Source organism: Oncorhynchus kisutch, unplaced genomic scaffold (assembly GCF_002021735.2).
Source record: "Oncorhynchus kisutch isolate 150728-3 unplaced genomic scaffold, Okis_V2 scaffold4087, whole genome shotgun sequence".
NCBI classification, from domain to species: Eukaryota; Metazoa; Chordata; class Actinopteri; order Salmoniformes; family Salmonidae; genus Oncorhynchus; species Oncorhynchus kisutch.
The window spans coordinates 31,231-59,222 of NW_022266032.1; the positions used below are offsets into that span (position 1 = coordinate 31,231).

Genomic DNA, 27,992 nt, shown 5'->3' on the forward strand with positions numbered 1-27,992 from the left:
GGCAGTGTAGTTCAGGTTAGGATTAATTAGTAAATAGATAACACAAGGCTACAAATTATTATTATGAAATGAATAAATTGAGTAGTTTATAACAATAGCTTTCTGACCCTCATGTCTCGGACCCTCATGTCTCGAACCCTCATGTCTCTGTCCCTCATGTCTCTGTCCCTCATGTCTCTGACCCTCATGTCTCTGACCCTCATGTCTTGGTCCCTCATGTCTCGAACCCTCATGTCTCGGTCCCTCATGTTTCTGATCCTCATGTCTCTAATCCTCATGTCTCCTGTCTCTGAGCTGCCTGCAGAACAAGGTTCATGAGGAAAGATAACCTGCGTTATTAGTTATTTTGGCACGTACTTTGCCTCCAGTAACATGCACACTTGCATAATTGCACATACATACTTGTTTCTCTGAAATGTCTCTGTTCTTCTGGTAAAAGAGAACTTGATAGTACCATATCCTGTTTTTTTAGACCCTATAACTGCGCTGAAAAGCCATAAGCAGCACACACACATGCAAAGGTTTCTCAGAAACGTCTTTGTTCGAATAAAACAGCAGTACAGGGTGTAGTCACTAGTTTGAGGCATCGTTAAAACTGAAGAGTTGGATCAGAGATCATTCTTTGTCTTCTCCTCCAACATTGAGGACTGTAGCTGATGAACTACAGAACACAGCTTTTCTACGAACATCCACCAAGAAGAGAAGAAAAACAGTAAGAATGTTTATTCACAAATCGTTCTAACTTAAAATGTGAACACATTTCTAGCAGCAACACCATAAAGATTTAATAGCGTCGTCACGGAAACAATATGTGGAAACAATAAGTGGTCAAAGGGACTTTTACTGAGTAATGCAAAATAACAACTTTTACTGTTGAATGGCAAATAAAAGAAGACGAGACTACTTGTAATTCCCATGTCTGTCTTTACTGAGATGAAATGACTAGAACACTATAGCATAATGATACAACTTCCCTCTATCACTGATATTAAAATGATTGAATATAATGTATTTTTAGCATCAATTGCACACAATGTCCAACCAAAAACTTGACTCCCACTTTTAACCAACTCCTCTTAATTGGAGAGGTGCCGTATTGAACACCTGGGGAGCAGTTTTGGTGTGTGTGGGTTTTTTTTTGTGTGTGTGTGCCTTGCTTCACCTTGTCGGCTCAGGTATTAGAACTACATGCTTGTTAAAAAGGGTTCCAAAAGGATTCTTCGTCTGTTCCTATTTTAGGTTCCATGTAGAACCTTTTTGGTTCTCTATGTGGGAAGGGTTCTACATGGAACCATAAATTGTTATTCAAAGGGTTTTCCTATGGGGACAGCCAAAGAACCCTTTAAGGTTCTAGATAGCACCTTTTTTTCTAAGAGTGTAGCAACCTTTTGGTTACTGGCCCAACATTCTAACTACTAGGCTACCTGCCGCCCTGTAGTCCTAAAGGAGGGAAGCAAGGTCTCAGTGCTAGAGTCAAACAGTATTTACTGAATGGCAGCTGTCCCAGTTCCAGCTGTTGCAGGTATACAATAGGTTTATGGGCACTTAAAAATACCATTAATGTTCCTTATGACACACAAATACAGATCATTTCCAATGAGACTGTTATGCATGTCTGAAAGCATAATAACTGTTTAAAAAAATAACAACCAATGAAGACATTTTATAGTCTAATTGTTGATGTTTGATGATGTACTCAGTTTTTGTTGAACATTTCAGGATATTCCACATAAATCTATAAACATTTGACAGTTTTCACCAGATTTGACCCTTGACCTGTTAAATATGGCATCACAAATCCAAAATGAACTTAAAATCTAGCCTTAATTTATGTATCACAGCAAACATGTTATTTCCAATTTGAGCTGTCCTCATGATACCAGTAGAGGGATCAAATCAAAATGTTATTTGTCACATGCTGTAGCGGGGTGCGTAATTGGCGGCAGAGAAGTCAGGCGCAGGAGAGCAGAACTGGGTAATAACCGGAGATTTATTAAGCAAAACCGCAACCAACGGCAACCAGAACAACAAGATAAATGGGCACAAAATAACCCGTTGTGAGCTCATTGGGAACAAGCACTACAATAAACAATAACACACAAAGACATGGGGGGAACAGAGGGTTAAATACCCAACAAGTAAATGAGGGGATTGAAACAAGGTGTGAGGAAAACAAGACAAAACAAATGGAAAGTGAAAAAGTGGATCGATGATGGCTAGAAGACCGACGCCGAGCGAACAAGGAGAGGACCCGACTTTTTGCGCCTAATACAACAGGTGTAGACTTTAGCGTGAAATGGTTACTTACAAGCCCTTAACCAGTAATGCAGTTTTAAGAAAAGAGTTAAGATAACAATGAGGCTTAATACAGGGAGTACCGATACCACGTGGCTGGAGTCTTTAACAATTTTTTGGGCCTTCCTCTGACACTGCCTAGTATAGAGGTGATGTGCTGGACCGTACGCCCTATCCTCTCTTGCGCCTTACGGTCGGATGCCAGGCAGTGATGCGACCATGCTTTCAATGGAGCAGCTGTAGAACTTTTTGAGGATCTGAGGACCCATGCCAAATTTTTTTCAGTCTCCTGAGGGGGAAATAGGCGTGCCCTCTTTACGATTGTCTTGGTGTGTTCGGAACATGATAGTTTGTTTGTGATGTTTGTGATGTGACACAAAGGAACCAGAAGCTCTCGACCCGCTCCACTACAGCCCCGTCAATGTGTATGGGGTTGTGTTTGTATGGGTGCGTCCTTTGTCTTGCTCACGTTGAGGCAGAGGTTGTTGTCCTTGCACCACACTGCCAGGTCTCAGACCTCCTTCATATTGGCTGTCTCATTTTTGTCAAGGATCAGGCCTACCACCGTTGGGTTGTCAGCAATCTTAATGATGGTGATGGAGTTGTGGTTGGCCACGCAGTCGTGGGTGAACAGGGAGTACAGGAGAGGACTAAGCATGCACCCCTGAGGGGCCCCCGTGTTGAAGGTCATCGCGGAAGATGTGTTGTTGCCTACCCTTACAACCTGGGTGCGGTCCGTCAGGAAGTCCAGGATCCAGTTGCAGAAGAACATGTTTAGTCCCAGGGGGGCAGTTGGCTGTTGCACAGTGGAGAACAGTCTTGTACACCTGTGATATAATGCTCATTATAAACTGGGTGTTTTGAGTCCTGAATGCTGATTGGCTGACAGCTGTGATATATCAGACCGTACAGTGGCGGTTCTAGCTTGTACGGCTCCCTGGGCGAACCCCCCCTTCAGCACTCCCTCCCGCCAAAAAACGACACCATTCTGCACTAAGTGTCATTTTTATTCAGTCATTTGGAACAACACAAATAAATAATCATAACATTTAAAACTATATAAAAGTTAAATTATATACAAAAATAATGTAAAAAAGAAGTAACAAAGTAGAAACAAATTGTAGTGTATATAAAGTGTATATAAATACAAAAGAGAATTGAATTATTACACCATTATCCTATTGCTAACAAAAAACACAAACTAAATTGCACAAATCCTACATCACACAAATACACAAATAGAATTATACTTATAAAGAAGAGAACCTGATTATTACACTATTGCACTTCAAACAAGATACACACAAACTAAATTGCACAAATAATTGCATTAGTACTGTACAAAGTTAGAGGTGCGCTATTTGATAGATTCGCCAGCTCCCCCTACCTCAGGCTTCCAGTGGGGAGACCTGAGGTCAACCTACCCCCGTCCCCTCCCCATCTCGTACTTCTGAGTGGGAGACCTTCCCAGCCAGTAACCTGCCTAGCTTACAGACTAGAATCAGGGCGCCCACTCCAACAAGGTTAATTGACCCACAGTCCCACACGGTGACATGATATCCTTGACGTGACGTGCAAATGAGGGATAGAAACCGATCGCGCAAATGTCATCATTCCAAATGAGGGATAATTCATAAAAATAAGTTACATCTAAAATGTAGATTTTCAAGGATTCTTAACATTTTATTATTAATAATATGCATTTTAACAGCATAGAAACAATACTATAATTATTGGGGACTTTTAATCAAAAGTACAACTTTTTTTTGGACAAGCAAGTCTTGAATTTAATGATTAAATCCATTGTAAATCCCCTCAATCACTAAGATTGGGGAAGCAAGGTTTCAGTCTGATTCCACTTGATTATTATTTTACTCCTGTCTACACTGTCAGTAGTTAACTAAGGTTTATGTATTGCTTTATCCGGGTAGCCGGAAAGTAGAGCATTGCAGTAGTCTAACCTAGAAGTGACAAAAGCATGGATTAGTTTTACATTTTTGGACAGAAGGTTTCCGATTTTTGCAATGTTACATAGATGGAAAAAAGCTGTGCTTGAAACAGTCTTGATATGTTCGTCAAAAGAGAGATCAGGGTCCAGAGTAACGCCGAGGTCCTTCAAAGTTTTATTTGCGACGACTGCACAACCATCAAGTGTAATTGTCAGATTCAACCGAAGATCTCTTTGTTTCTTAAAAATGTTACATTTGTTGCTATACACATCCTTATGTCTGAAACACAGACTTCCAGGGAGGGCAATTTTGGGGCTTCACCATGTTTAATCGACATGTACAGCTGTGTGTCATCTGAATAGCAGTGAAAGTTAACATTATGCTTCCGAAGGACATCACCAAGACGAAAAATATATAGTGAAAACAATAGTGGTCCTAAAACGGAGCCTTGAGGAACACCGAAGTTTACAGTTGATTTGTAAGTGGACTAACCATCTAGAGACAAACTGATATCTCTCCGACAGACAAGATCCAAACCAGGCCAGAACTTGTCCAACCCAATTTGGGTTTCCAATCTCTCCAAAAGAATATGGTGATTGATGGTATCAAAAGTAGCACTAAGGTCTAGGAGCACGAGGACAGATGCAGAGCCTCGATCTGACGCCATTAAAAGGTAATTTACCACCTTCACAAGTGCAGTCTCAGTGCTATGATGGGGTCTAAAACCAGACTGGAGCGTTTCGTATAAATTGTTTGTCTTCAGGAAGGCAGTAAGTTTTCAATTTTTTTTGAGAGGAATGGGAGAATCGATATAGGCCGATAGTTTTTATATTTTCTGGGTCAAGGTTTGGCTTTTTCAAGAGAGGCTTTATTACTGCCACGTTTAGTGAGTTTGGAACACATCTGGTGGATAGAGAGCCGTTTATTATGTTCAACATAGGAGGGCCAAGCACAGGAAGCAGCTCTTTCAGTAGTTTAGTTGGAATAGGGTCCAGCATGCAGCTTGAAGGTTTAGAGGCCATGATTATTTTCATCATTGTGTCAAGAGATATAGTGCTAAAACACTTGAGTGTTTCTCTTGATCCTAGGTCCTGGCAGAGTTGTGCAGACTCCGGACAACTGAGCTTTGAAGGAATACGCATATTTAAAGAGGAGTCAGTAATTTGCTTTCTAATAATCATGATCTTTTCCTCAAAGAAGTTCATGAATTTACCACTGCTGAAGTGAAAGCCATCCTCTCTTGGGGAATGATGCTTTTTAGTTAGCTTTGCGAAAAGTATCAAAAATACATTTTAGATTGTTCTTAATTTCCTCAATTAAGTTAGGAGGATCGATGATCGACCAGCAGGGAGAGATCTTCGATACTGCAAGGTACTATCTGTCCAAGCTAGTCGGAAGACTTCCAGTTTGGTGTAGCGCCATTTCCGTTCCAATTTTCTGGAAGCTTGCTTCAGAGCTTGGTTATTTTCTGTATACCACAGAGCTAGTTTCTAATGACACATTTTTTTTGTTTTTAGGGGTGCGACTGCATCTAGGATATTGTGCAAGGTTAAATTGAGTTCCTCAGTTAGGTGGCTAACTGATTTTTGTACACTGACGTCTTTTGGTAGGTGGAGGGAGTCTGGAAGGGAATCTAGGACTCTTTGGGTTGTCTGAGAATTTATAGCAAGGTATTTTGATGATCCTTGGTTGGGGTCTGAGCAGATTATTTGTTGCGATTGCAAACATAATAAAATGGTGGTCCAATCGTCCAGGATTATGAGGAAAAACATTAAGATCCACAACATTTATTCCATGGGACAAAACTAGGTCCAGATTATGACTGTGGCACCCACTGAGTTGAAGATGTCTCCGAAAGCCTTTTGGAGTGGGTCTGTGGACTTTTTCATGTGAATATTAAAGTCACCAAAAATGTGAATATTATTTGCCATGACTATTTCTTTAATTGGAATTTGCTATCGTAAATGTTAGTAACACCTCCACCTTTGCGGGATGCGCGGGGGATATGGTAACTAGTGTAACCAGGAGGTGTGAGGCCTCATTTAACACCATAAATTCTTCAGGTTTAAACCATGTTTCGGTCAGGCCAGCACATCAAGATTATGATCAGTGATTAGTTCATTGACTATAACTGCCTTGGAAGTGAGTGATCTAACATTAAGTAGCCCTATTTTGAGATGTGGGGTACCACAATCTCTTTCAATAATGGCAGGAATGGAGGAGGTCTTTATTCCAGTGAGATTGCTAAGGCAAATACCGTCATGTTTAGTTTTGCCCAACCTAGATGGAGGCATAGACACGGTCTCAATGGAGATAGCTGAGCTGACTGTGCTATTCCACATGTTGTTGTGTTACATGCTGACCAGACTGCTCACGTTGCAATATAAATTTACACATACATGTTATTCAATCATTGCACACACACTGCTCGCGCGCGTCGACGAGCTTCTGCCAGGTGTTAAAATAAAACTTGGTTCTATTTGTGACTCTTTGGTTTTTAGGAGTGTTATGAATTTTGACTACACCAGCCAGAATACAGCATGAGCACGGTAACTTGGGATGAACTCTGATCTCTAATTCACTAAAGAAGTGATACATCCTAGATGTCGAGTTATCAGCAGCAGCTGTAAAGGTACGCGGGCTCGGAAAGGACAGACAATCTCTCCAGAACGACAAGGTACTACACCATATCCGTTCTACTACATGACGACAGACTGAGAACGTATCCGACCTACGTCCAGAAACATTCTTCAAAGGGCAATCTCTGCTTGGCAACCCAGCCTTCCATCTTCGAACAATCTATTGAAGCGCAGCTCAGAGTAAATATATTTTTTGCATTTTCCTTTTCCGAATGGGTGGTTATTTAGAATGCGTAAGATTCTGTATTTACGATAGCATAGCTTCTCAAGGTCCGATAGGAGACCCAATCCTTTTTTTCCTCAGATCGAATCCCTGAGCTGACAAGGAAAAACATTTTGTTCTGCCCCTGAACAAGACAGTTAACCCACTGTTCCTAGGCTGTCATTGAAAATAAGAATTTGTTCTTAACTGACTTGCCTAGTTATGTCATGCCCTGGTCAAAGTATTTTGTGTTTATCTTTATTATTTGTTCAGGCCAGGGTGTGACATGGGGTTATTGTATTGTCCTATTGGAGTTTTTGTAGGCATTGGGATTTGTGGTTGATTAGGGGTGTGTCTTGTATAGGCTTGGCTGCCTGAGGCGGTTCTCAATCTGAGTCAGGTGATTCTCGTTGTCTCGGATTGGGAACCGTATTTAGGTAGCCTGAGTTTCACTTTGTATTTCGTGGGTGATTGTCCTTAGTGTCCTATGTGTACTCTCTGTTAGTTTGCACAAGTATAGGCTGTTTCCGGTTTTCGTTTATTGTTTTGTAGTGTTCGTGTTTAGTCGTGTTTACGTTTGTTTAAATAAACATGGATCGCAATCAACACGCTGCAGTTTGGTCCGACTCTCCTTCATCACAACTAGAAAGCCGTAACAAGTTAAATAAAGGTCAAATAAATGTCAGTTTTTTTAAATATCGGTTTCGTCTGCTAGGGACTTTTTCTCTTATGACATGATTAGTAATCAATGTGTGATCCATCCTGTGTATATGTAATTCTGCGGGATTCTTTTAGGTATTTAATCAATAAATAATTTAACAAATTTTTGTATTATTACTCAACTTGTTAGCAAGGGCTAGTGAAGAATTTTACAACTTTCAGATGAGACTGAATAAGTGACGATTAATAATTGACTGCTATTGATATAAAAGATTACCAGGTCTTTAAGAGTTTATTCGGAAGACAACAGCTCTATAAAGATTATTCCGTGGTGCCCCAACTTCCTAGTTAATTAAATGTACCTGATTAGTTTAATCTGGTAATATTAATTACAGAGAAGTGATTTGATTAAATAGCATGTCATGTATAATTTATGTATAATTTAATCCATAGTAAAGTCACAACAGGAGCATATACCCACGTACCATCTCCTCATTGGTTTTTAGGAGCATATACCCACGTGCCATCTCCTAATTGGTTTTTAGAAGTATATACTCACATGGGTGATTGAAAGATGAACTGAGGTCGGGTGTGGGAATGCACCTTATTAAAGTTAGTTGCCAACCACCATATAAAGTCCAAAGAGGAAAAATAAGCCTGAAGGAAGGAGGAGCAATTACTAGAAACATTTCGTTTGACCGTTTTATCTGTGGATTAATTGTTGGAGTAGAGGACCTTGTGCATTTCAGGTAAAATAACAACCACATGTTTATATCCCAGGACAAATTAGCTAGCAACAGCAAGTTCGCTAGCTAAATTGCTATAAATGGTTAATACTTTTCAACCTGTACCCAAATTAACACAATTGGCTCAAGTTTGTTTTGATATTTCAACCTGCGTGTCCTGATCGCGTTTGGTGTGGGGGGACAAAATCAATTTGCGTACATTTGCGTGCGGTCTGTTACAACGGCATGTTACAACCTGAATAAAAAATGTATTAAAAATATTTGTTTTTCCTCACCCATCAACACATAATGACAAAGTCAAAACATGTTTTTAGACATTTTTGTACATTTATTTAATTTACATAAGTATTTACACGCTAGAGATTTGAGTATTTCTGGGTAAGTCTCTAAGAGTTTTACACACCTGGATTGTACAATATTTGCACATTATTCTTAAAAAAAAGATTACATCTCTGTCAAGTTGGTTGTTGACCATTGCTAGACAGCCATTCACGTCTTGCCATAGATTTTCAAGCTGATTTAAGTAAAAACTGTAACTAGGCCACTCATGAACATTCAATGGCCATCCTACCCATGCTAGATTGCGGAGATCGGCAGGTAAGGGTGCTCTCGAGCGGCTAGATGTTCTTTACCATTCAAACATCAGATTTGCAACCAATGCTCGTTATAGGACACATCACTGCACTCTATACTTCTCTGTAAACTGATCATCTCTGTATAACCAGCGCACGACCCACTGGTTGATGTTAATTTACAAAACCTTCTTAGGCCTCAGTCCCCCCGATCTGAGATATCTACTGCAGCCCTCATCCTCCACATACAACACCGGACACATTCTGTTAAAGGTCCCCAAAGCACACACATCCCTGGGTTGCTCCTCTTTTCAGTTCGCTGCAGCTAGTGACTGGAATGAGCTGCAACAAACACTCAAACTGGACAATTTTATCTCAATCTCTTCATTCAATGACTCAATCATGGACACCCTTACTGACAGTTGTGGCTGCTTTGTGTGATGTATTGTTGTCTTTAACCTTCTTGCCCTGTGTGCTGTTGTCTGTGCCCAACAATGTTGCTAAATCAAATCAAATTTATTTATATAGCCCTTCGTACATCAGCTGATATCTCAAAGTGCTGTACAGAAACCCAGCCTAAAACCCCAAACAGCAAGCAATGCAGGTGTAGAAGCACGGTGGCTAGGAAAAACTCCCTAGAAAGGCCAAAACCTAGGAAGAAACCTAGAGAGGAACCAGGCTATGTGGGGTGGCCAGTCCTCTTCTGGCTGTGCCGGGTGGAGATTATAACAGAACATGGCCAAGATGTTCAAATGTTCATAAATGACCAGCATGGTCGAATAATAATAAGGCAGAACAGTTGAAACTGGAGCAGCAGCACAGTCAGGTGGAAGTTGAAACTGGAGCAGCAGCATGGCCAGGTGGACTGGGGACAGCAAGGAGTCATCATGTCAGGTAGTCCTGGGGCATGGTCCTAGGGCTCAGGTCCTCCGAGAGAGAGAGAGAAAGAAAGAGAGAAGGAGAGAATTAGAGAATGCACACTTAGATTCACACAGGACACCGAATAGGACAGGAGAAGTACTCCAGATATAACAAACTGACCCCAGCCCCCCCGACACATAAACTACTGCAGCATAAATACTGGAGGCTGAGACAGGAGGGGTCAGGAGACACTGTGGCCCCATCCGAGGACACCCCCGGACAGGGCCAAACAGGAAGGATATAACCCCACCCACTTTGCCAAAGCACAGCCCCCACACCACTAGAGGGATATCTTCAACCACCAACTTACCATCCTGAGACAAGGCTGAGTATAGCCCACAAAGATCTCCGCCACGGCACAACCCAAGGGGGGGGCGCCAACCCAGACAGGATGACCACAACAGTGAATCAACCCACTCAGGTGACGCACCCCCTCCAGGGACGGCATGAGAGAGCCCCAGCAAGCCAGTGACTCAGCCCCTGTAATAGGGTTAGAGGCAGAGAATCCCGGTGGAAAGAGGGGAACCGGCCAGGCAGAGACAGCAAGGGCGGTTCGTTGCTCCAGAGCCTTTCCGTTCACCTTCCCACTCCTGGGCCTGACTACACTCAATCATATGACCCACTGAAGAGATGAGTCTTCAGTAAAGACTTAAAGGTTGAGACCGAGTTTGCGTCTCTGACATGGATAGGCAGACCGTTCCATAAAAATGGAGCTCTATAGGAGAAAGCCCTGCCTCCAGCTGTTTGCTTAGAAATTCTAGAGACAATTAGGAGGCCTGCATCTTGTGACCGTAGCGTACGTGTAGGTATGTACGGCAGGACCAAATCAGAGAGATAGGTAGGAGCAAGCCCATGTAATGCTTTGTAGGTTAGCAGTAAAACCTTGAAATCAGCCCTTGCTTTGACAGGAAGCCAGTGTAGAGAGGCTAGCACTGGAGTAATATGATCAAATTTTTGGGTTCTAGTCAGGATTCTAGCAGCCGTATTTAGCACTAACTGAAGTTTATTTAGTGCTTTATCCGGGTAGCCGGAAAATAGAGCATTGCAGTAGTCTAACCTAGAAGTGACAAAAGCATGGATAAATTTTTCTGCATCATTTTTGGACAGAAAGTTTCTGATTTTTGCAATGTTACGTAGATGGAAAAAAGCTGTCCTCGAAATGGTCTTGATATGTTCTTCAAAAGAGAGATCAGGGTCCAGAGTAACGCCGAGGTCCTTCACAGTTTTATTTGAGACGACTGTACAGCCATTAAGATTAATTGTCAGATTCAACAGAAGATCTCTTTGTTTCTTGGGACCTAGAACAAGCATCTCTGTTTTGTCCGAGTTTAATAGTAGAAAGTTTGCAGCCATCCACTTCCTTATGTCTGAAACACATGCTTCTAGCGAGGGCAATTTTGGGGCTTCACCATGTTTCATTGAAATGTACAGCTGTGTGTCATCCGCATAGCAGTGAAAGTTTACATTATGTTTTCGAATAACATCCCCAAGAGGTAAAATATATAGAGTTGTGCAGACTCAGGACAACTGAGGTTTGGAGGAATACGCAGGTTTAAAGAGGAGTCCGTAATTTGCTTTCTAATAATCATAATCTTTTCCTCAAAGAAGTTCATGAATTTATCACTGCTAAAGTGAAAGTCATCCTCTCTTGGGGAATGCTGCTTTTTAGTTAGCTTTGCGACAGTATCAAAAAAGGAATTTCGGATTGTTCTTATTTTCCTCAATTAAGTTAGAAAAATAGGATGATCGAGCAGCAGTAAGGGCTCTTCGGTACTGCACGGTACTGTCTACCATGTTGTTGTTATGTTGTGTTGCTACCATGCTGTGTTGTCATGTGTTGCTGCCTTGCTATGTTGTTGTCTTAGGTCTGTCTTTATATAGTGTTGTGGTGTCTCTTGTTGTGTTGCTGCCTTGCTATGTTGTTGTCTTAGGTCTGTCTTTATATAGTGTTGTGGTGTCTCTTGTTGTGTTGCTGCCTTGCTATGTTGTTGTCTTAGGTCTGTCTTTATATAGTGTTGTGGTGTCTCTTGTTGTGTTGCTGCCTTGCTATGTTGTTGTCTTAGGTCTGTCTTTATATAGTGTTGTGGTGTCTCTTGTTGTGTTGCTGCCTTGCTATGTTGTTGTCTTAGGTCTGTCTTTATATAGTGTTGTGGTGTCTCTTGTTGTGTTGCTGCCTTGCTATGTTGTTGTCTTAGGTCTCTCTTTATATAGTGTTGTGGTGTCTCTTGTTGTGTTGCTGCCTTGCTATGTTGTTGTCTTAGGTCTCTCTTTATATAGTGTTGTGGTGTCTCTTGTTGTGTTGCTGCCTTGCTATGTTGTTGTCTTAGGTCTCTCTTTATATAGTGTTGTGGTGTCTCTTGTTGTGTTGCTGCCTTGCTATGTTGTTGTCTTAGGTCTGTCTTTATGTAGTGTTGTGGTGTCTCTTGTTGTGTTGCTGCCTTGCTATGTTGTTGTCTTAGGTCTGTCTTTATATAGTGTTGTGGTGTCTCTTGTTGTGTTTTGTGCTATATATATATATATTTTTATTCTCAGCCCCCGTCCCGCAGGATGTCTTCTGCCTTTTGGTAGGCCATCATTGTAAGTAAGAATTTGTTCTAAACTGACTTTCCTAGTTAAATAAAAGGTTAAATAAATCTAATTAAAATACATGGCGTATTGGTAAGCAACCCCAGTGTATATTTGGTCTTGTGTTTTAGGATATTGTCCTGCCGAAAGATTAATTTGTCTCCCCGTGTCTGTTGGAAAGGAGACTGAACCAGGTTTTCCTCTAGAATATTGCCTGTGCTTCACTCTATTCAATTAATTTTTATCATAAAAGAGTCCTTTCTGATGACAAGTATACCCATAACATGACACAGCCACCACCATGCTTGAAAATGAAAAGTGGTACTCCGTGATGGGCTGTGTTGGATTTGCCCCAAACATAATACTTTGTATTCAGGACATAAAGTTAATGTCTTTGCCACATTTTTTGCAGTTTTAATTTAGTGTCTTATTGTAAACAGGATGCATGTTTTCTATAGTTTTTACCCATCTACCATATTGTAGGTAAACTTCTTTGCGAGGAATTGTAAAACATCCCAGGTCTTTGTGATTGAATATGTGTTTGAATTTCACTGCTTGACTGAAGGACCTTACAATTATCTGTATGTGTGAAGTACAGAGAAGAGGTAGTCATTCAAAAATCATGTTAAACACTATTGTTGCACATAGCTCCACATTGATCTGGTACTGGTGCTCCCTGCATATAGCTCCACATTGATCTGGTACTGGTACTCCCTGTATATAGCTCCACAGTGATCTGCTACTGGTACTCCCTGTATATAGCTGCACAGTGATCTGGTACTGGTACTCCCTGCATATAGCTGCACAGTGATCTGGTACTGGTACTCCCTGTATATAGCTCCACAGTGATCTGGTACTGGTACTCCCTGTATATAGCTCCACAGTGATCTGGTACTCCCTGTATATAGCTCCACAGTGATCTGGTACTGGTACTCCCTGTATATAGCTCCACAGTGATCTGGTACTGGTACTCCCTGTATATAGCTCCACATTGATCTGGTACTGGTACTCCCTGTATATAGCTCCACAGTGATCTGGTACTGGTACTCCCTGTATATAGCTCCACATTGATCTGGTACTGGTACTCCCTGTATATAGCTCCACAGTGATCTGGTACTGGTACTCCCTGTATATAGCTCCACATTGATCTGGTACTGGTACTCCCTGTATATAGCTGCACAGTGATCTGGTACTGGTACTCCCTGTATATAGATCCACATTGATCTGGTACTCCCTGTATATAGATCCACATTGATCTGGTACTCCCTGTAAATAGCTCCACATTGATCTGGTACTGGTACTCCCTGTATATAGCTCCACAGTGATCTGGTACTGGTACTCCCTGTATATAGCTGCACAGTGATCTGGTACTCCCTGTAAATAGCTCCACATTGATATGGTACTGGTACTCCCTGTATATAGCTCCACATTGATCTGGTACTTCCTGTATATAGCTCCACATTGATCTGGTACTGGTACTCCCTGTATATAGCTCCACAGTGATCTGCTACTGGTACTTCCTGTATATAGCTCCACATTGATCTGGTACTTCCTGTATATAGCTCCACATTGATCTGGTACTTCCTGTATATAGCTCCACATTGATCTGGTACTTCCTGTATATAGCTCCACATTGATCTGGTACTTCCTGTATATAGCTCCACATTGATCTGGTACTTCCTGTATATAGCTCCACATTGATCTGGTACTTCCTGTATATAGCTCCATTCTTGTCTATTTAATTTTATTCCTCTTGTTACTATTTTATTTGTATGATTATTTTTAAACTGCATTGTTGGGAAAGGGCTCGTAAGCATTGAATGGTAAAGTCTACACCTGTAGTATTCACTGCATGTGACAAATACAATGTGATTAGATTCTATTTTTAAGAATAAAACAATTGCATTTGAAGAGCTAGGCAACTAATAACTTGAGTGCCAGTCTGTTTGTGCTATCATTCCATCTCATTGTCACTCATTGTCATGGCTTGATAGTGATCAATAGAGATAGAAAGAGCACAAACAGATCTGGGACCAGGCTAGGCAACTACAGTATATAGTGATCAATGGAGTTGGAAAGAGAACAAACAGATCTGGGACCAGGTTAGACAACTACAGTATATAGTGATCAATGGAGTTGGAAAGAGCACAAACAGATCTGGGACCAGGTTAGACAACTACAGTATATAGTGATCAATGGAGTTGGAAAGAGAACAAACAGATCTGGGACCAGGTTAGACAACTACAGTATATAGTGATCAATGGAGTTGGAAAGAGAACAAACAGATCTGGGACAATGATGCTTCAGGTTTTCGGTAAAAATATAATAAAGTGTGATGATGATGACGAAGAAGAAAAAATATGTTTCATTCTTATTAAGTTCCTCTTGCTAAAGTACAGAGCTACAGAGCTACAGAGCCATATGCCGTAAGAGATGTACTAGTCTAGTGGAACCTCCAGTAGGACGGTCATGGTGAATGATTGGAGTTGTGTAACAACATTATAATAACAGTGCAATTACAGTTGCAGTCCTTAACTTTGGCAACCTTGCACAATTCCATATTTGTTTATTTGTTTGATCAACAACTGCATGGGACCCCAAAAAAGTATCTAAACTCAAATTGAAATTTTCACAATAAATGACTGGACTGAATTATTCAGAATTCAAACCAATTTGGTTGGAGGCAAGTGATTCTTGTTTATTGTGCAATGTATCTCACCTGTGGTAAGTTGCAGGTGCCTACAGGGTAAAATTAGCCATTCAACCAGTTTGGAAAAGAGAAAACAGAACATTCTGCTCCATTGTTACACTCCCATTGTGAAGTAGAAGGGTTCCATTATATTAGAACACAACTGTACTTTAGAACTAGAAGAGACGCCACTAACAAAATAAGAAACGATGGTAAACTGTCGACACACAGGCTGGGAATAAACGTTATAGAGCAGCTCACTAGACAGCTGATAATGCATATTTTAAAGGTAATTTATGCTTGAGCAGACCTCAGCAACATTTACCATGAATGTGATCTCCGTGAACAGGGAGATTTCCTCATAGACGCATACTGTATGAACACAAATGGGCTGGGATTCAATCCAATACTGTATAGACACAGGCTGGGATTCAATCCAATACTGTATAGACACAGGCTGGGATTCAATCCAATACTGTATAGACACAGGCTGGGATTCAATCCAATACTGTATAGACACACAGGCTGGGATTCATTGGTCAGTCAGAAAAACAGCTGACCATGGCTTTGACCCCACTCTCCGAAGATGTCTCAGGGGGAGTTGGGATATGCAACAAACACATTCAAATTCCCACAAGTACACACTACTACACACTACTACACACTACAAGAGTTAAATAGGACAAATATAATACTATAGTCACCATGCTAGGGAGTCTGACCTGAATAATCTCATGTTGCTTTAATCTTATCATTTTTTTAAAAATATTTTTTTTTATTTCACCTTTATTTAACCAGGTAGGCTAGTTGAGAACACGTTTATTTAACCAGGTAGGCTAGTTGAGAACACCTTTATTTAACCAGGTAGGCAAGTTGAGAACACCTTTATTTAACCAGGTAGACTAGTTGAGAACACCTTTATTTAACCAGGTAGGCAAGTTGAGAACACCTTTATTTAACCAGGTAGGCTAGTTGAGAACACGTTTATTTAACCAGGTAGGCTAGTTGAGACCACCTTTATTTAACCAGGTAGGCTAGTTGAGAACACCTTTATTTAACCAGGTAGGCTAGTTGAGAACAAGTTCTCATTTGCAACTGCGACCTGGCCAAGATAAAGCATAGCAGTGTGAGCAGACAACAAAGAGTTACACATGGAGTAAACAATTAACAAGTCAATAACACAGTAGAAACCAAAGGGGGAGTCTATATACAATGTGTGCAAAAGGCATGAGGAGGTAGGCAAATAATTACAATTTTGCAGAGTAACACTGGAGTGATGAATGATCAGATGGTCATGTACAGGTAGAGATATTGGTGTGCAAAAGAGCAGAAAAGTAAATAAATAAAAACAGTATGTCGATGAGGTAGGTGAGAAAGGGTGGGCTATTTACCAATAGACTATGTACAGCTGCAGCGATCGGTTAGCCGCTCAGATAGCTGATGTTTGAAGTTGGTGAGGGAGATAAGTCTCCAACTTCAGCGATTTTTGCAATTCGTTCCAGTCACAGGCAGCAGAGTACTGGAACGAAAGGCGGCCAAATGAGGTGTTGGCTTTAGGGATGATCAGTGAGATACACCTGCTGGAGCGCGTGCTACGGATGGGTGTTGCCATCGTGACCAGTGAGCTGAGATAAGGCGGAGCTTTACCTAGCATGGACTTGTAGATGACCTGGAGCCAGTGGGTCTGGCGACGAATATGTAGCGAGGGCCAGCCGACTAGAGCATACAAGTCGCAGTGGTGGGTGGTATAAGGTGCTTTAGTGACGAAACGGATGGCACTGTGATAGACTGCATCCAGTTTGCTGAGTAGAGTGTTGGAAGCCATTTTGTAGATGACATCGCCGAAGTCGAGGATCGGTAGGATAGTCAGTTTTACTAGGGTAAGCTTGGCGGCGTGAGTGAAGGAGGCTTTGTTGCGGAATGGAAAGCCGACTCTTGATTTGATTTTCGATTGGAGATGTTTGATATGAGTCTGGAAGGAGAGTTTGCAGTCTAGCCAGACACCTAGGTACTTATAGACGTCCACATATTCTAGGTCGGAACCATCCAGGGTGGTGATGCTAGTCGGGCATGCGGGTGCAGGCAGCGACCGGTTGAAAAGCATGCATTTGGTTTTACTAGCGTTTAAGAGCAGTTGGAGGCCACGGAAGGAGTGTTGTATGGCATTGAAGCTTGTTTGGAGGTTAGATAGCACAGTGTCCAAAGACGGGCCGAAGGTATATAGAATGGTGTCGTCTGCGTAGAGGTGGATCAGGGAATCGCCCGCAGCAAGAGCAACATCATTGATATACACAGAGAAAAGAGTCGGCCCGAGAATTGAACCCTGTGGCACCCCCATAGAGACTGCCAGAGGACCAGACAGCATGCCCTCCGATTTGACGCACTGAACTCTGTCTGCAAAGTAATTGGTGAACCAGGCAAGGCAGTCATCCGAAAAACCGAGGCTCCTGAGTCTGCCGATAAGAATATGGTGATTGACAGAGTCGAAAGCCTTGGCAAGGTCGATGAAGACGGCTGCACAGTACTGTCTTTTATCGATGGCGGTTATGATATCGTTGAGTACCTTGAGTGTGGCTGAGGTGCACCCGTGACCGGCTCGGAAACCAGATTGCACAGCGGAGAAGGTGCGGTGGGATTCGAGATGGTCAGTGACCTGTTTGTTGACTTGGCTTTCGAAGACCTTAGATAGGCAGGGCAGGATGGATATAGGTCTGTAACAGTTTGGGTCCAGGGTGTCTCCCCCTTTGAAGAGGGGGATGACTGCGGCAGCTTTCCAATCCTTGGGGATCTCAGACGATATGAAAGAGAGGTTGGTAATAGGGGTTGCGACAATGGTGGCAGATAGTTTCAGAAATAGAGGGTCCAGATTGTCAAGCCCAGCTGATTTGTACGGGTCCAGGTTTTGCAGCTCTTTCAGAACATCTGCTATCTGGATTTGGTTAAAGGAGAACCTGGAGAGGCTTGGGCGAGGAGCTGCGGGGGGGGCGGAGCTGTTGGCCGAGGTTGAAGTAGCCAGGCGGAAGGCATGGCCAGCCGTTGAGAAATGCTTATTGAAGTTTTCGATAATCATGGATTTATCAGTGGTGACCGTGTTACCTAGCCTCAGTGCAGTGGGCAGCTGGGAGGAGGTGCTCTTGTTCTCCATGGACTTCACGGTGTCCCAGAACTTTTTGGAGTTGGAGCTACAGGATGCAAACTTCTGCCTGAAGAAGCTGGCCTTAGCTTTCCTGACTGACTGCGTGTATTGGTTCCGGACTTCCCTGAACAGTTGCATATCACGGGGACTATTCGATGCTATTGCAGTCCGCCACAGGATGTTTTTGTGCTGGTCGAGGGCAGTCAGGTCTGGGGTGAACCAAGGGCTGTATCTGTTCTTAGTTCTGCATTTTTTGAACGGAGCATGCTTATCTAAAATGGTGAGGAAGTTACTTTTAAAGAATGACGAGGCATCCTCAACTGACGGGATGAGGTCGATGTCCTTCCAGGATACCCGGGCCAGGTCGATTAGAAAGGCCTGCTCACAGAAGTGTTGGTCTTGTTGGTCATCTTGTCAGGTATCTACAGTTTTCTCTTTCCCTGTTAGAAAATTTGCTTAGACATGTTGATGGCTTCAAAATACATTCCATACAGCTCTAGTAAAAGACCAGATAGGTATCTAAAGAGAAAGAAGGAAAGATGTGTCACAAATGGCACATCAACTGGTATGGGGCTGCAGGTAGCCTAGTGGTTAGAGCGTTGGGCCAGTAACCGAAAGGTTGCTAGATTGAATCCCTGACCTGACAAGGTAAAAAATCTGCCGTTCTGCCCCTGAACAGGCAGTTAACCCACTGTTCCTAGGCCGTCATTGTAAATACGAATTTGTTCTTAACTGACTTGCCTAGTTGCATAAAATAATTCCCTTATTGTGCACGATTTGACCAGGACCCTAGTGCACTATAAAGGGAATTTGGGATGAAACCCACATGAACCTTCTTACAACACAATCCTACTTCTTAAAGGCAAGAGAGAGAAGCATTCGACTTCACCTGGACTTCTGTGAGGCGGAGAAGAGAGCTGAAGGACCTTTCGTGGGATGAATTTCAGTCCTCAAACATGAGATAAAAAAAACATCATGGCAGATGAGCATAGTGAGTGTTTAATAACAGCTTTATAACGTTTATAACATGTGATTCATGAAAACATTTAGAATAATTCCATTAAATTTGAAGAACTGTACATATATCAATCTGAACCTGATATATAATTAGACATGTATGTATTGTTTTATGTCTACTACAGTTCCTTTACTTGAGCAGAAAGAGACGACAGATTTCGGTGAGTATGGCTCCATTCCTTCATGGTCAGAAAGATGGTCAGATAATTAATAAACCCCAATTCCCTCTGTTGTCAAACAGTGAATTGTTCACCTTTTTTATACTAGAGCAAACAGAATATGCACAGCGTCACCAAGCCAACCAAAGTACAGAAATCCACATCACATTCTTTTAAATAATACATATTTCAGAGTGTACTATGGAATCATTGAATTAATGTTGCAAAGATACCAGGACAAAACATTTTCATTTCATGTTCTGTAGATGGATTATTATACCTAGGTGAAAGATCCACACCTAAGGCTCAGACTCAGTAGCCTCGGTTTTTCTAATGACTGCCTTGCCTGGTTCACAAACTACTTTGCAGACAGAGTTCAGTGTGTCAAATTGGAGGGCATGTTGTCCGGTCCTCTGGCAGTCTCTATGGGGGTGCCACAGGGTTAAATTCTCGGGCCGACTCTTTTCTCTGTATATATCAATGATGTTGCTCTTGCTGCGGGCAATTCCCTGATCCACCTCTACGCAGACGACACCATTCTGTATACTTCCGGCCCTTCCTTGGACACCGTGCTATCTAACCTCCAAACGAGCTTCAACGCCATACAACACTCCTTCCGTGGCCTCCAACTGCTCTTAAACGCTAGTAAAACCAAATGCATGCTTTTCAACCATTCGCTGCCTGCACCTGCACGCCCGACTAGCATCACCACCCTGGATGGTTCCGACCTAGAATATGTGGACATCTATAAGTACCTAGGTGTCTGGCTAGACTGTAAACTCTCCTTCCAGACTCATATCAAACATCTCCAATCTAAAATCAAATCTAGAGTTGGCTTTCTATTCCACAACAAAGCCTCCTTCACTCACGCCGCCAAACTTACCCTAGTAAAACTGACTATCCTACCGATCCTTGACTTCGGCGATGTCATCTACAAAATAGCTTCCAATACTCTACTCAGCAAACTGGATGCAGTTTATCACAGTGCCATCCGTTTTGTTACTAAAGCACCTTATACCACCCACCACTGCGACCTGTATGCTCTAGTCGGCTGGCCCTCGCTACATATTCGTCGCCAGACCCACTGGCTCCAGGTCATCTACAAGTCCATGCTAGGTAAAGCTCCGCCTTATCTCAGTTCACTGGTCACGATGGCAACACCCACCCGTAGCACGCACTCCAGCAGGTGTATCTCACTGATCATCCCTAAAGCCAACACCTCATTTGGCCACCTTTCGTTCCAGTTCTCTGCTGCCTGTGACTGGAATGGATTGCAAAAATCGCTGAAGTTGGAGACTTTTATCTCCCTCACCAACTTCAAACATCTACTATCTGAGCAGCTAACCGATCGCTGCAGCTGTACATAGTCTATCGGTATATAGCCCACCCAATTTACCTACCTCATCCCCATACTGTTTATATTTATTTACTTTTCTGCTCTTTTGCACACCAGTATCTCTACCTGTACATGACCATCTGATCAATTATCACTCCAGTGTTAATCTGCAAAATTTTAATTATTCGCCTACCTCCTCATGCCTTTTGCACACAATGTACATAGACTCTCTTTTTTTTCTACTGTGTTATTGACTTGTTAATTGTTTACTCCATGTTTAACTCTGTGTTGTCTGTTCACACTGCTATGCTTTATCTTGGCCAGGTCGCAGTTGTAAATGAGAACTTGTTCTCAACTAGCCTACCTGGTTAAATAAAGGTGTTCTCAACTAGCCTACCTGGTTTAAATAAAGGTGTTCTCAACTAGCCTACCTGGTTAAATAAAGGTGTTCTCAACTAGCCTACCTGGTTAAATAAAGGTGAAATAAAATAATAAATAGGTGTTTCATCACCCTATCCCGTGGAGAATGACAGCCATGCATAAGATAACAGTTGTGCTGGACAAATAATACTAGTCTTCACTGTTGCTGTTAGCTGAATATGGTTCCTGTGCGTGGTCAGCCTCCTCCTGTACTCCCTGTTCACCCATGACTGCGTGGCCATGCACGCCTCCAACTCAATCATCAAGTTTGCAGACGACACAACAGTAGTGGGCCTGATTACCAATAACGACGAGACGGCCTACAGGGAGGATGTGAGGGCACTCGGAGTGTGTTGTCAGGAAAATAACTTCACACTCAACGTCAACAAAACAAAGGAGATGATCGTGGACTTCAGAAAACAGCAGAGGGAGCACCCCCCCATCCACATGCACGGGACAGTAGGGGAGAAGGTGGAAAGTTGTAAGTCCCTCAGTGTACACATCATGGACAAACTGAAATGGTCCACCCACACAGACAGCATCGTGAAGAAGGCGCAGCAGTGCCTCTTCAACCTCAGGAGGCTGAAGAAATTTGGCTTGTCACCAAAAACACTCAAACTTTTACAGGTGCACAATCGAGAGCATCCTGTCGGGCTGTATCACCGCCTGGTACGGCAACTGCTCCGCCCACAACCGTGAGGCTCTCCAGAGGGTAGTGAGGTCTGCACGACGCATCACCGGGAGCAAACTACCTGCCCTCCAGGACACCTACAACACCCGATGTCACAGGACGAACAAAAAGTTTGTCAAGGACAACAACCACCCGAGCCAATGCCTGTTCACCCCGCTATCATCCAGAAGGCGAGGTCAGTACAGGTGCATCAAAGCTGGGACCTAGAGACTGAAAAACAGCTTCTATCTCAAGGCCATCAGACTGTTAAACAGCCCTCACTAACATTGAGAGTCTGCTGCCAACATACAGACCCAGCATAGCCACTTTAATAAATGGATTTAATAAAGGTATCACTAGTCACTTTAAATAATGCCACTTTAATAATGTTTACATCTCCTACATTACTCATCTCATTTGTACAGTGGGGCAAAAAAGTATTTAGTCAGCCACATATTGTGCAAGTTCTCCCACTTAAAAAGATGAGAGAGGCCTGTAATTTTCATCATAGGTACACTTCAGCTATGACAGACAAAATTAGAAAGAAAAATCCAGAAAATCACATTGTAGGATTTTTAATGAATTTATTTGCAAATTATGGTGGAAAATAAGTATTTGGTCACCTACAAACAAGCAAGATTTCTGGCTCTCACAGACCTGTAACTTCTTCTTTAAGAGGCTCCTCTGTCCTCCACTCGTTACCTGTAATAATGGCACCTGTTTGAACTTGTTATCAGTATAAAAGACACCTGTCCACAACCTCAAACAGTCACACTCCAAACTACACTGTGGCCAAGCCCAAATGTACCTATGATGAAAATTACAGACCTCTCTCATCTTTTTAAGTGGGAGAACTTGCACAATTGGTGGCTGACTAAATACTTTTTTGCCCCACTGTATTTACTGTATTTCATACCATCTATTATATCTTGCCTATGCAGCACGGCCATATTTATATGTATATATTCTTGTTCAATCACTTTACATTTATGTGTATAAGGCAGTTGTTGTGACTGTGTTAGAATATTTGTTATATATTACTGCACAGTCGGAACTAGAAGCACAAGCATATTGCTACACTCGCATTAACATCTGCTAATAACATTTGATTTGATTTGACACATTGTAGAGCAGCTCACTAGACAGCTGACAATGCATCTTTAAAGGTAATTTATGCTTGAGCCGATCTCTGCATTCATCATTAATGTGATCTTTCGTGAACGGGGAAATTTCCTCACAGACCCATTATCTTCTGTCTAGCGCACTGCTCTATAACACACCTTGGATTGAATCCAGGCCGTAGTTCTGTACTGCTACCTGAGGTCAGATCTTTGGTACAGTAACCCATAGGTCGCTGGTTTGAATCCCGGAGCTGACAAGGTGAAGAATCTTTCACCGTGCTTGTGAGCAAGGCACAATTCCTCCAGGAAAGCCAGAAAAATTTCTGACCATGGCTTTGAACCTAGTCTCCACAGATGTCTCAGGGGGAGTTAGGATATGCAACAAACACATTTTCAAATCCCACAAGTACACACTACGTTAAATAGGACAAATATACAGTGCATTCGGAAAGTATTCAAAACATTCAGACCCCTTGACTTTTTACACATTTTGTTCTACGTTACAGCCTTCTTCTAAAATGGATTCAATTGTTTTATTCCCCTTCATCAATCTACACACTATAACCCATAATGATAAAGCAAAAACAGGTTTCTTGGGGACCTTCAATGCTGCACACATTTTTTTGTACCCTTCCCCAGATCTGTACCTCGACACAATCCTGTCTCGGAAATCTACGGACAATTCCTTCGACCTCATGGCTTGGTTTTTGCTCTGACATGCACTGTCAATGCTTATACAGACAGGTGTGTGCCTTTCCAAATCATGTCCAATCAATTGAATTGATCAACTTGACTCCCATCAGGTTGTAGAAACCATCTCAAGGCCACTCTACCATAAAGGCCTGATTGTTAGAGTGCTATAAAGGCTGTAACGTAACAAAATGTGGAAAAGGTCAAGGGGTCTGAATACTTTCTGAATACACTGTAATACTATAGTAGTCACCATGCTAGTGAGCCTGACCTGAAATAACCTCATGACTGTTTTATCTATTATCATCATGTTGAGTATCTACAGTTTCTCTTTCCCTGTTAGGAAACATGACTAGACATGTTGTCTTCAGAACAACATCAAAATACATTCCATACAGCTGGAATGGTAAAAGACCAGATAGGTATCTAAAGAGAAAGAAGGAAAGATGTGTCACAAATGGCATCATATTCCCTTTATTGTAGTTCACTATAAAGTGAACAGGGTGCCATTTGGGAAGAAACCCACATGTACCTCCTACAACACATTCCTCCTTCTTAAAGGCAAGAGAGAGAAGCATTCAACTTCACCTGGACTTCTGTGAGACGGAGAAGAGAGCCGAAGTACCTTTCGTGGGATGAACTTAATTCCTCAAACGTAAGATAGAAAAACCAACATGGCAGACGAACGTGGTGAGTACTTAATACCAGGTTCCTATGGTTATATAGTACTTAATACCAGGTTCCTATGGTTATATAGTACTTAATACCAGCTTCATATGGTTATATAGTGCTTAATACCAGCTTCATATGGTTATATAGTACTTAATACCAGCTTCATATGGTTATATAGTACTTAATACCAGCTTCATATGGTTATATAGTGCTTAATACCAGCTTCATATGGTTATATAGTACTTAATACCAGCTTCATATGGTTATATAGTACTTAATACCAGCTTCATATGGTTATATAGTACTTAATACCAGCTTCATATGGTTATATAGTACTTAATACCAGCTTCATATGGTTATATAGTACTTAATACCAGCTTCGTATGGTTATATAGTACTTAATACCAGCTTCATTTGGTTATATAGTGCTTAATACCAGCTTCATATGGTTATATAGTGCTTAATACCAGCTTCATATGGTTATATAGTACTTAATACCAGCTTCATATAGTTATATAGTGCTTAATACCAGCTTCATACGGTTATATAGTGCTTAATACCAGCTTCATATGGTTATATAGTGCTTAATACCAGCTTCATATGGTTATATAGTACTTAATACCAGCTTCATATGTTTATATAGTGCTTAATACCAGCTTCATATGGTTATATAGTACTTAATAACAGCTTCATATGGTTATATAGTACTTAATACCAGCTTCATATGGTTATATAGTACTTAATACCAGCTTCATATGGTTATATAGTACTTAATAACAGCTTCATATGGTTATATAGTACTTAATAACAGCTTCATATGGTTATATAGTACTTAATACCAGCTTCATATGGTTATATAGTGCTTAATACCAGCTTCATATGGTTATATAGTACTTAATACCAGCTTCATATGGTTATATAGTACTTAATACCAGCTTCATATGGTTATATAGTACTTAATACCAGCTTCATATGGTTATATAGTACTTAATACCAGCTTCATATGGTTATATAGTACTTAATACCAGCTTCATATGGTTATATAGTACTTAATACCAGCTTCATATGGTTATATAGTACTTAATACCAGCTTCATATGGTTATATAGTACTTAATACCAGCTTCATATGGTTATATAGTACTTAATACCAGCTTCATATGGTTATATAGTGCTTAATAACAGCTTTACAACGTAGGTGTTATATGAAGTGATTTGTGAAAACTTTTTGAAAAGTTACAATAAATAAGAAAAACTGTTATACAATTATACATGTATTGTTTTATGTTTACTACAGTTCCTTTACTAAAGGAGGCAGAGACATCAGGCTTTGGTGAGTAAGACTCCATTCCTTTATGGTCAGAACGATGGTCATATAATGAATTAACCACAATTCCCTCTGTTGTCAAACAGCAAATGGTGAACCTTATTTTATACTAGAGCATACACTATATGTGTAACCTTTATTTAACTAGGCAAGTCAGTTAAGAACAAATTCTTATTTTCAATGACGGCCTAGGAACAGTGGGTTAACTGCCTGTTCAGGGGCAGAACGACAGATTTGTACCTTGTCAGCTCGGGGGTTTGAACTCGCAACCTTCCGGTTACTAGTCCAACGCTCTAACCACTAGGCTACCCTGCACAGCGTCACCAAGACAACCAATGTACAGAAATCCAGATCACATTATTCTCTCATGAATAATACATATTTCAGAGTATACTATGTAATCCTTGAATAAATGTTGCAAAGATACTAGGAAAAAACATTTCATTTCAGGTTCTGTAGATGGATTCTGCCTACGTGAAAGATCCAGACCCATAGCTGTTTCATCACCCTATCCCGAGGAGAATGACAGCCCTGCAGGTAAGATAACAGTATTGGACAAATAAAACTGGTGATGCAATAGCTAGTCTTCACTGTTGCTGTTAGCTAAATATGATTCCTGTGAATCTAGTTGAATGAATTTAGTAACAAGCAATGATGAAACTGTATTACAGTTTGTATTTCCACCGATTCAGAGCAGCCAGCTGATCTGAGGATAGTTCTGGTGGGGAAGACTGGAGCAGGGAAGAGTGCAACAGGAAACACCATCCTGTGGAAAGATGCCTTTACAGAAGAGGCCTCTCCTGTGTCTGTAACTGCACAGTGTGAGAAACAGAGTGGAGTGGTGGATGGGAGGAAGATTGATGTCATCGACACCCCGGGACTCTTTGACACAGCCATGTCTCAAGAAGAGATGAAAAGTGAGATAGAAAAGGCCATCTACATGTCAGTCCCAGGGCCTCACGCCTTCCTGCTGGTGATCAGACTGGGGAGGTTCACAGAGGAGGAGAGGGACACTGTGAAGTGGATCCTGGAGAACTTTGGAGACAAAGCATCAAAGTACACCATCATTCTGTTCACTGGTAAAGATCAATTGAAGGGGAAAACAGTTGAGGAGTTTCTGAATCCTTGTGTTTCAATTCAGGAACTGATCAAAAGTTGTTGGGGAAGATACCATTGTCTCGATAATGATCAGAAGGATGACCGTCTTCAGGTCAGACAGCTGCTGATTAAGATAGAAGAGATGGTGGCAATAAATGGAGGAGAGCACTACACCAATGAGATGTACCAGGAGGTTCAGAAAAAATTGAGAGAGGAGGATGAGAGAAAGAAACAGGAGATGGAGGAAGAGAGGAGGAGAAGAGAGGATGAGATACGGGAGGAAGAAAGGAGGAGACAGGAAGAAGAAAGGAGGAGACGGGAAAGAGCAACAAGAGAAAATATTGCGATAGGTTTAACTTCAGCAGCAGCTGTTGGGGCAGCAGTAGCTGGGACTACAGTACTTGCTGTAGTCCCAGTAGTGGCTGTGATAGCAACACCAATTCTGTTGGTTGGGGCAGCTGGTTTAGGTGGAGCAGCTCTTGTCATTTGGATAAAGAAGATAAGACGGTAAAAAAAGACGGAAATGAGCTGTAATAGTTTCAATATTAATGTTAAACATGGTCCTTGATGAATTTATAAACACATTTGGTGTTAGGGTTTTCTTCCGTCGAAGGAGAGTCGGACCAAAATGCAGCGTGGTAATTTCCATGCGGTGAAGGAGAGTCGGACCAAAATGCAGCGTGGTAATTTTTATACATGTTTAATAAAGATGAAAAAAACTAACAATACAAAAACAATAAACGGACCGTGAAAACCTATACAGCCTAAACTGGTTACAACAAACACAGAGACAGGAACAATCACCCACAAAACACTCAAAGAATATGGCTGCCTAAATATGGTTCCCAATCAGAGACAACGATAAACACCTGCCTCTGATTGAGAACCAATTCAGACAGCCATAGACTATGCTAGACAACCCTACTAAGCCACAATCCCAATACCTACTAAAACCCCAATACAAAATACACCACATAAATAAACCCATGTCACACCCTGGCCTGACCAAAATATTAAAGAAAACACCAAATACTAAGACCAGGGCGTGACATTAGGTGATACATAATAACATGTATACTGTAGGTGATTATGAATAAAAAAATCAGATCAA

The 27,992-nt window shown here is 41.6% G+C and overlaps 1 protein-coding gene across 4 annotated transcripts; it reads left to right on the forward strand.

The window, feature by feature from the left end:
* The first annotated feature begins 194 nt into the window (after positions 1-194).
* LOC116373901 (GTPase IMAP family member 7-like) lies at positions 195-27,992 on the forward strand. 4 transcript variants are annotated; one of them, XM_031822197.1, is made up of 7 exons: positions 195-712; positions 19,237-19,365; positions 19,517-19,552; positions 24,348-24,476; positions 25,754-25,789; positions 26,234-26,320; positions 26,455-27,992. In XM_031822197.1, exons 4-7 carry the CDS (start codon positions 24,461-24,463, stop codon positions 27,390-27,392), a joined length of 1,077 nt encoding a protein of 358 aa, XP_031678057.1. In that variant the 5' UTR covers positions 195-712; positions 19,237-19,365; positions 19,517-19,552; positions 24,348-24,460; the 3' UTR covers positions 27,393-27,992. The 4 variants fall into 4 exon arrangements, with proteins under 4 accessions (XP_031678057.1, XP_031678059.1, XP_031678058.1 ...); XM_031822199.1 differs by having other exon boundaries at positions 198-712; positions 26,476-27,992; XM_031822198.1 differs by lacking the exons at positions 195-712; positions 19,237-19,365; positions 19,517-19,552 and having other exon boundaries at positions 23,812-24,476.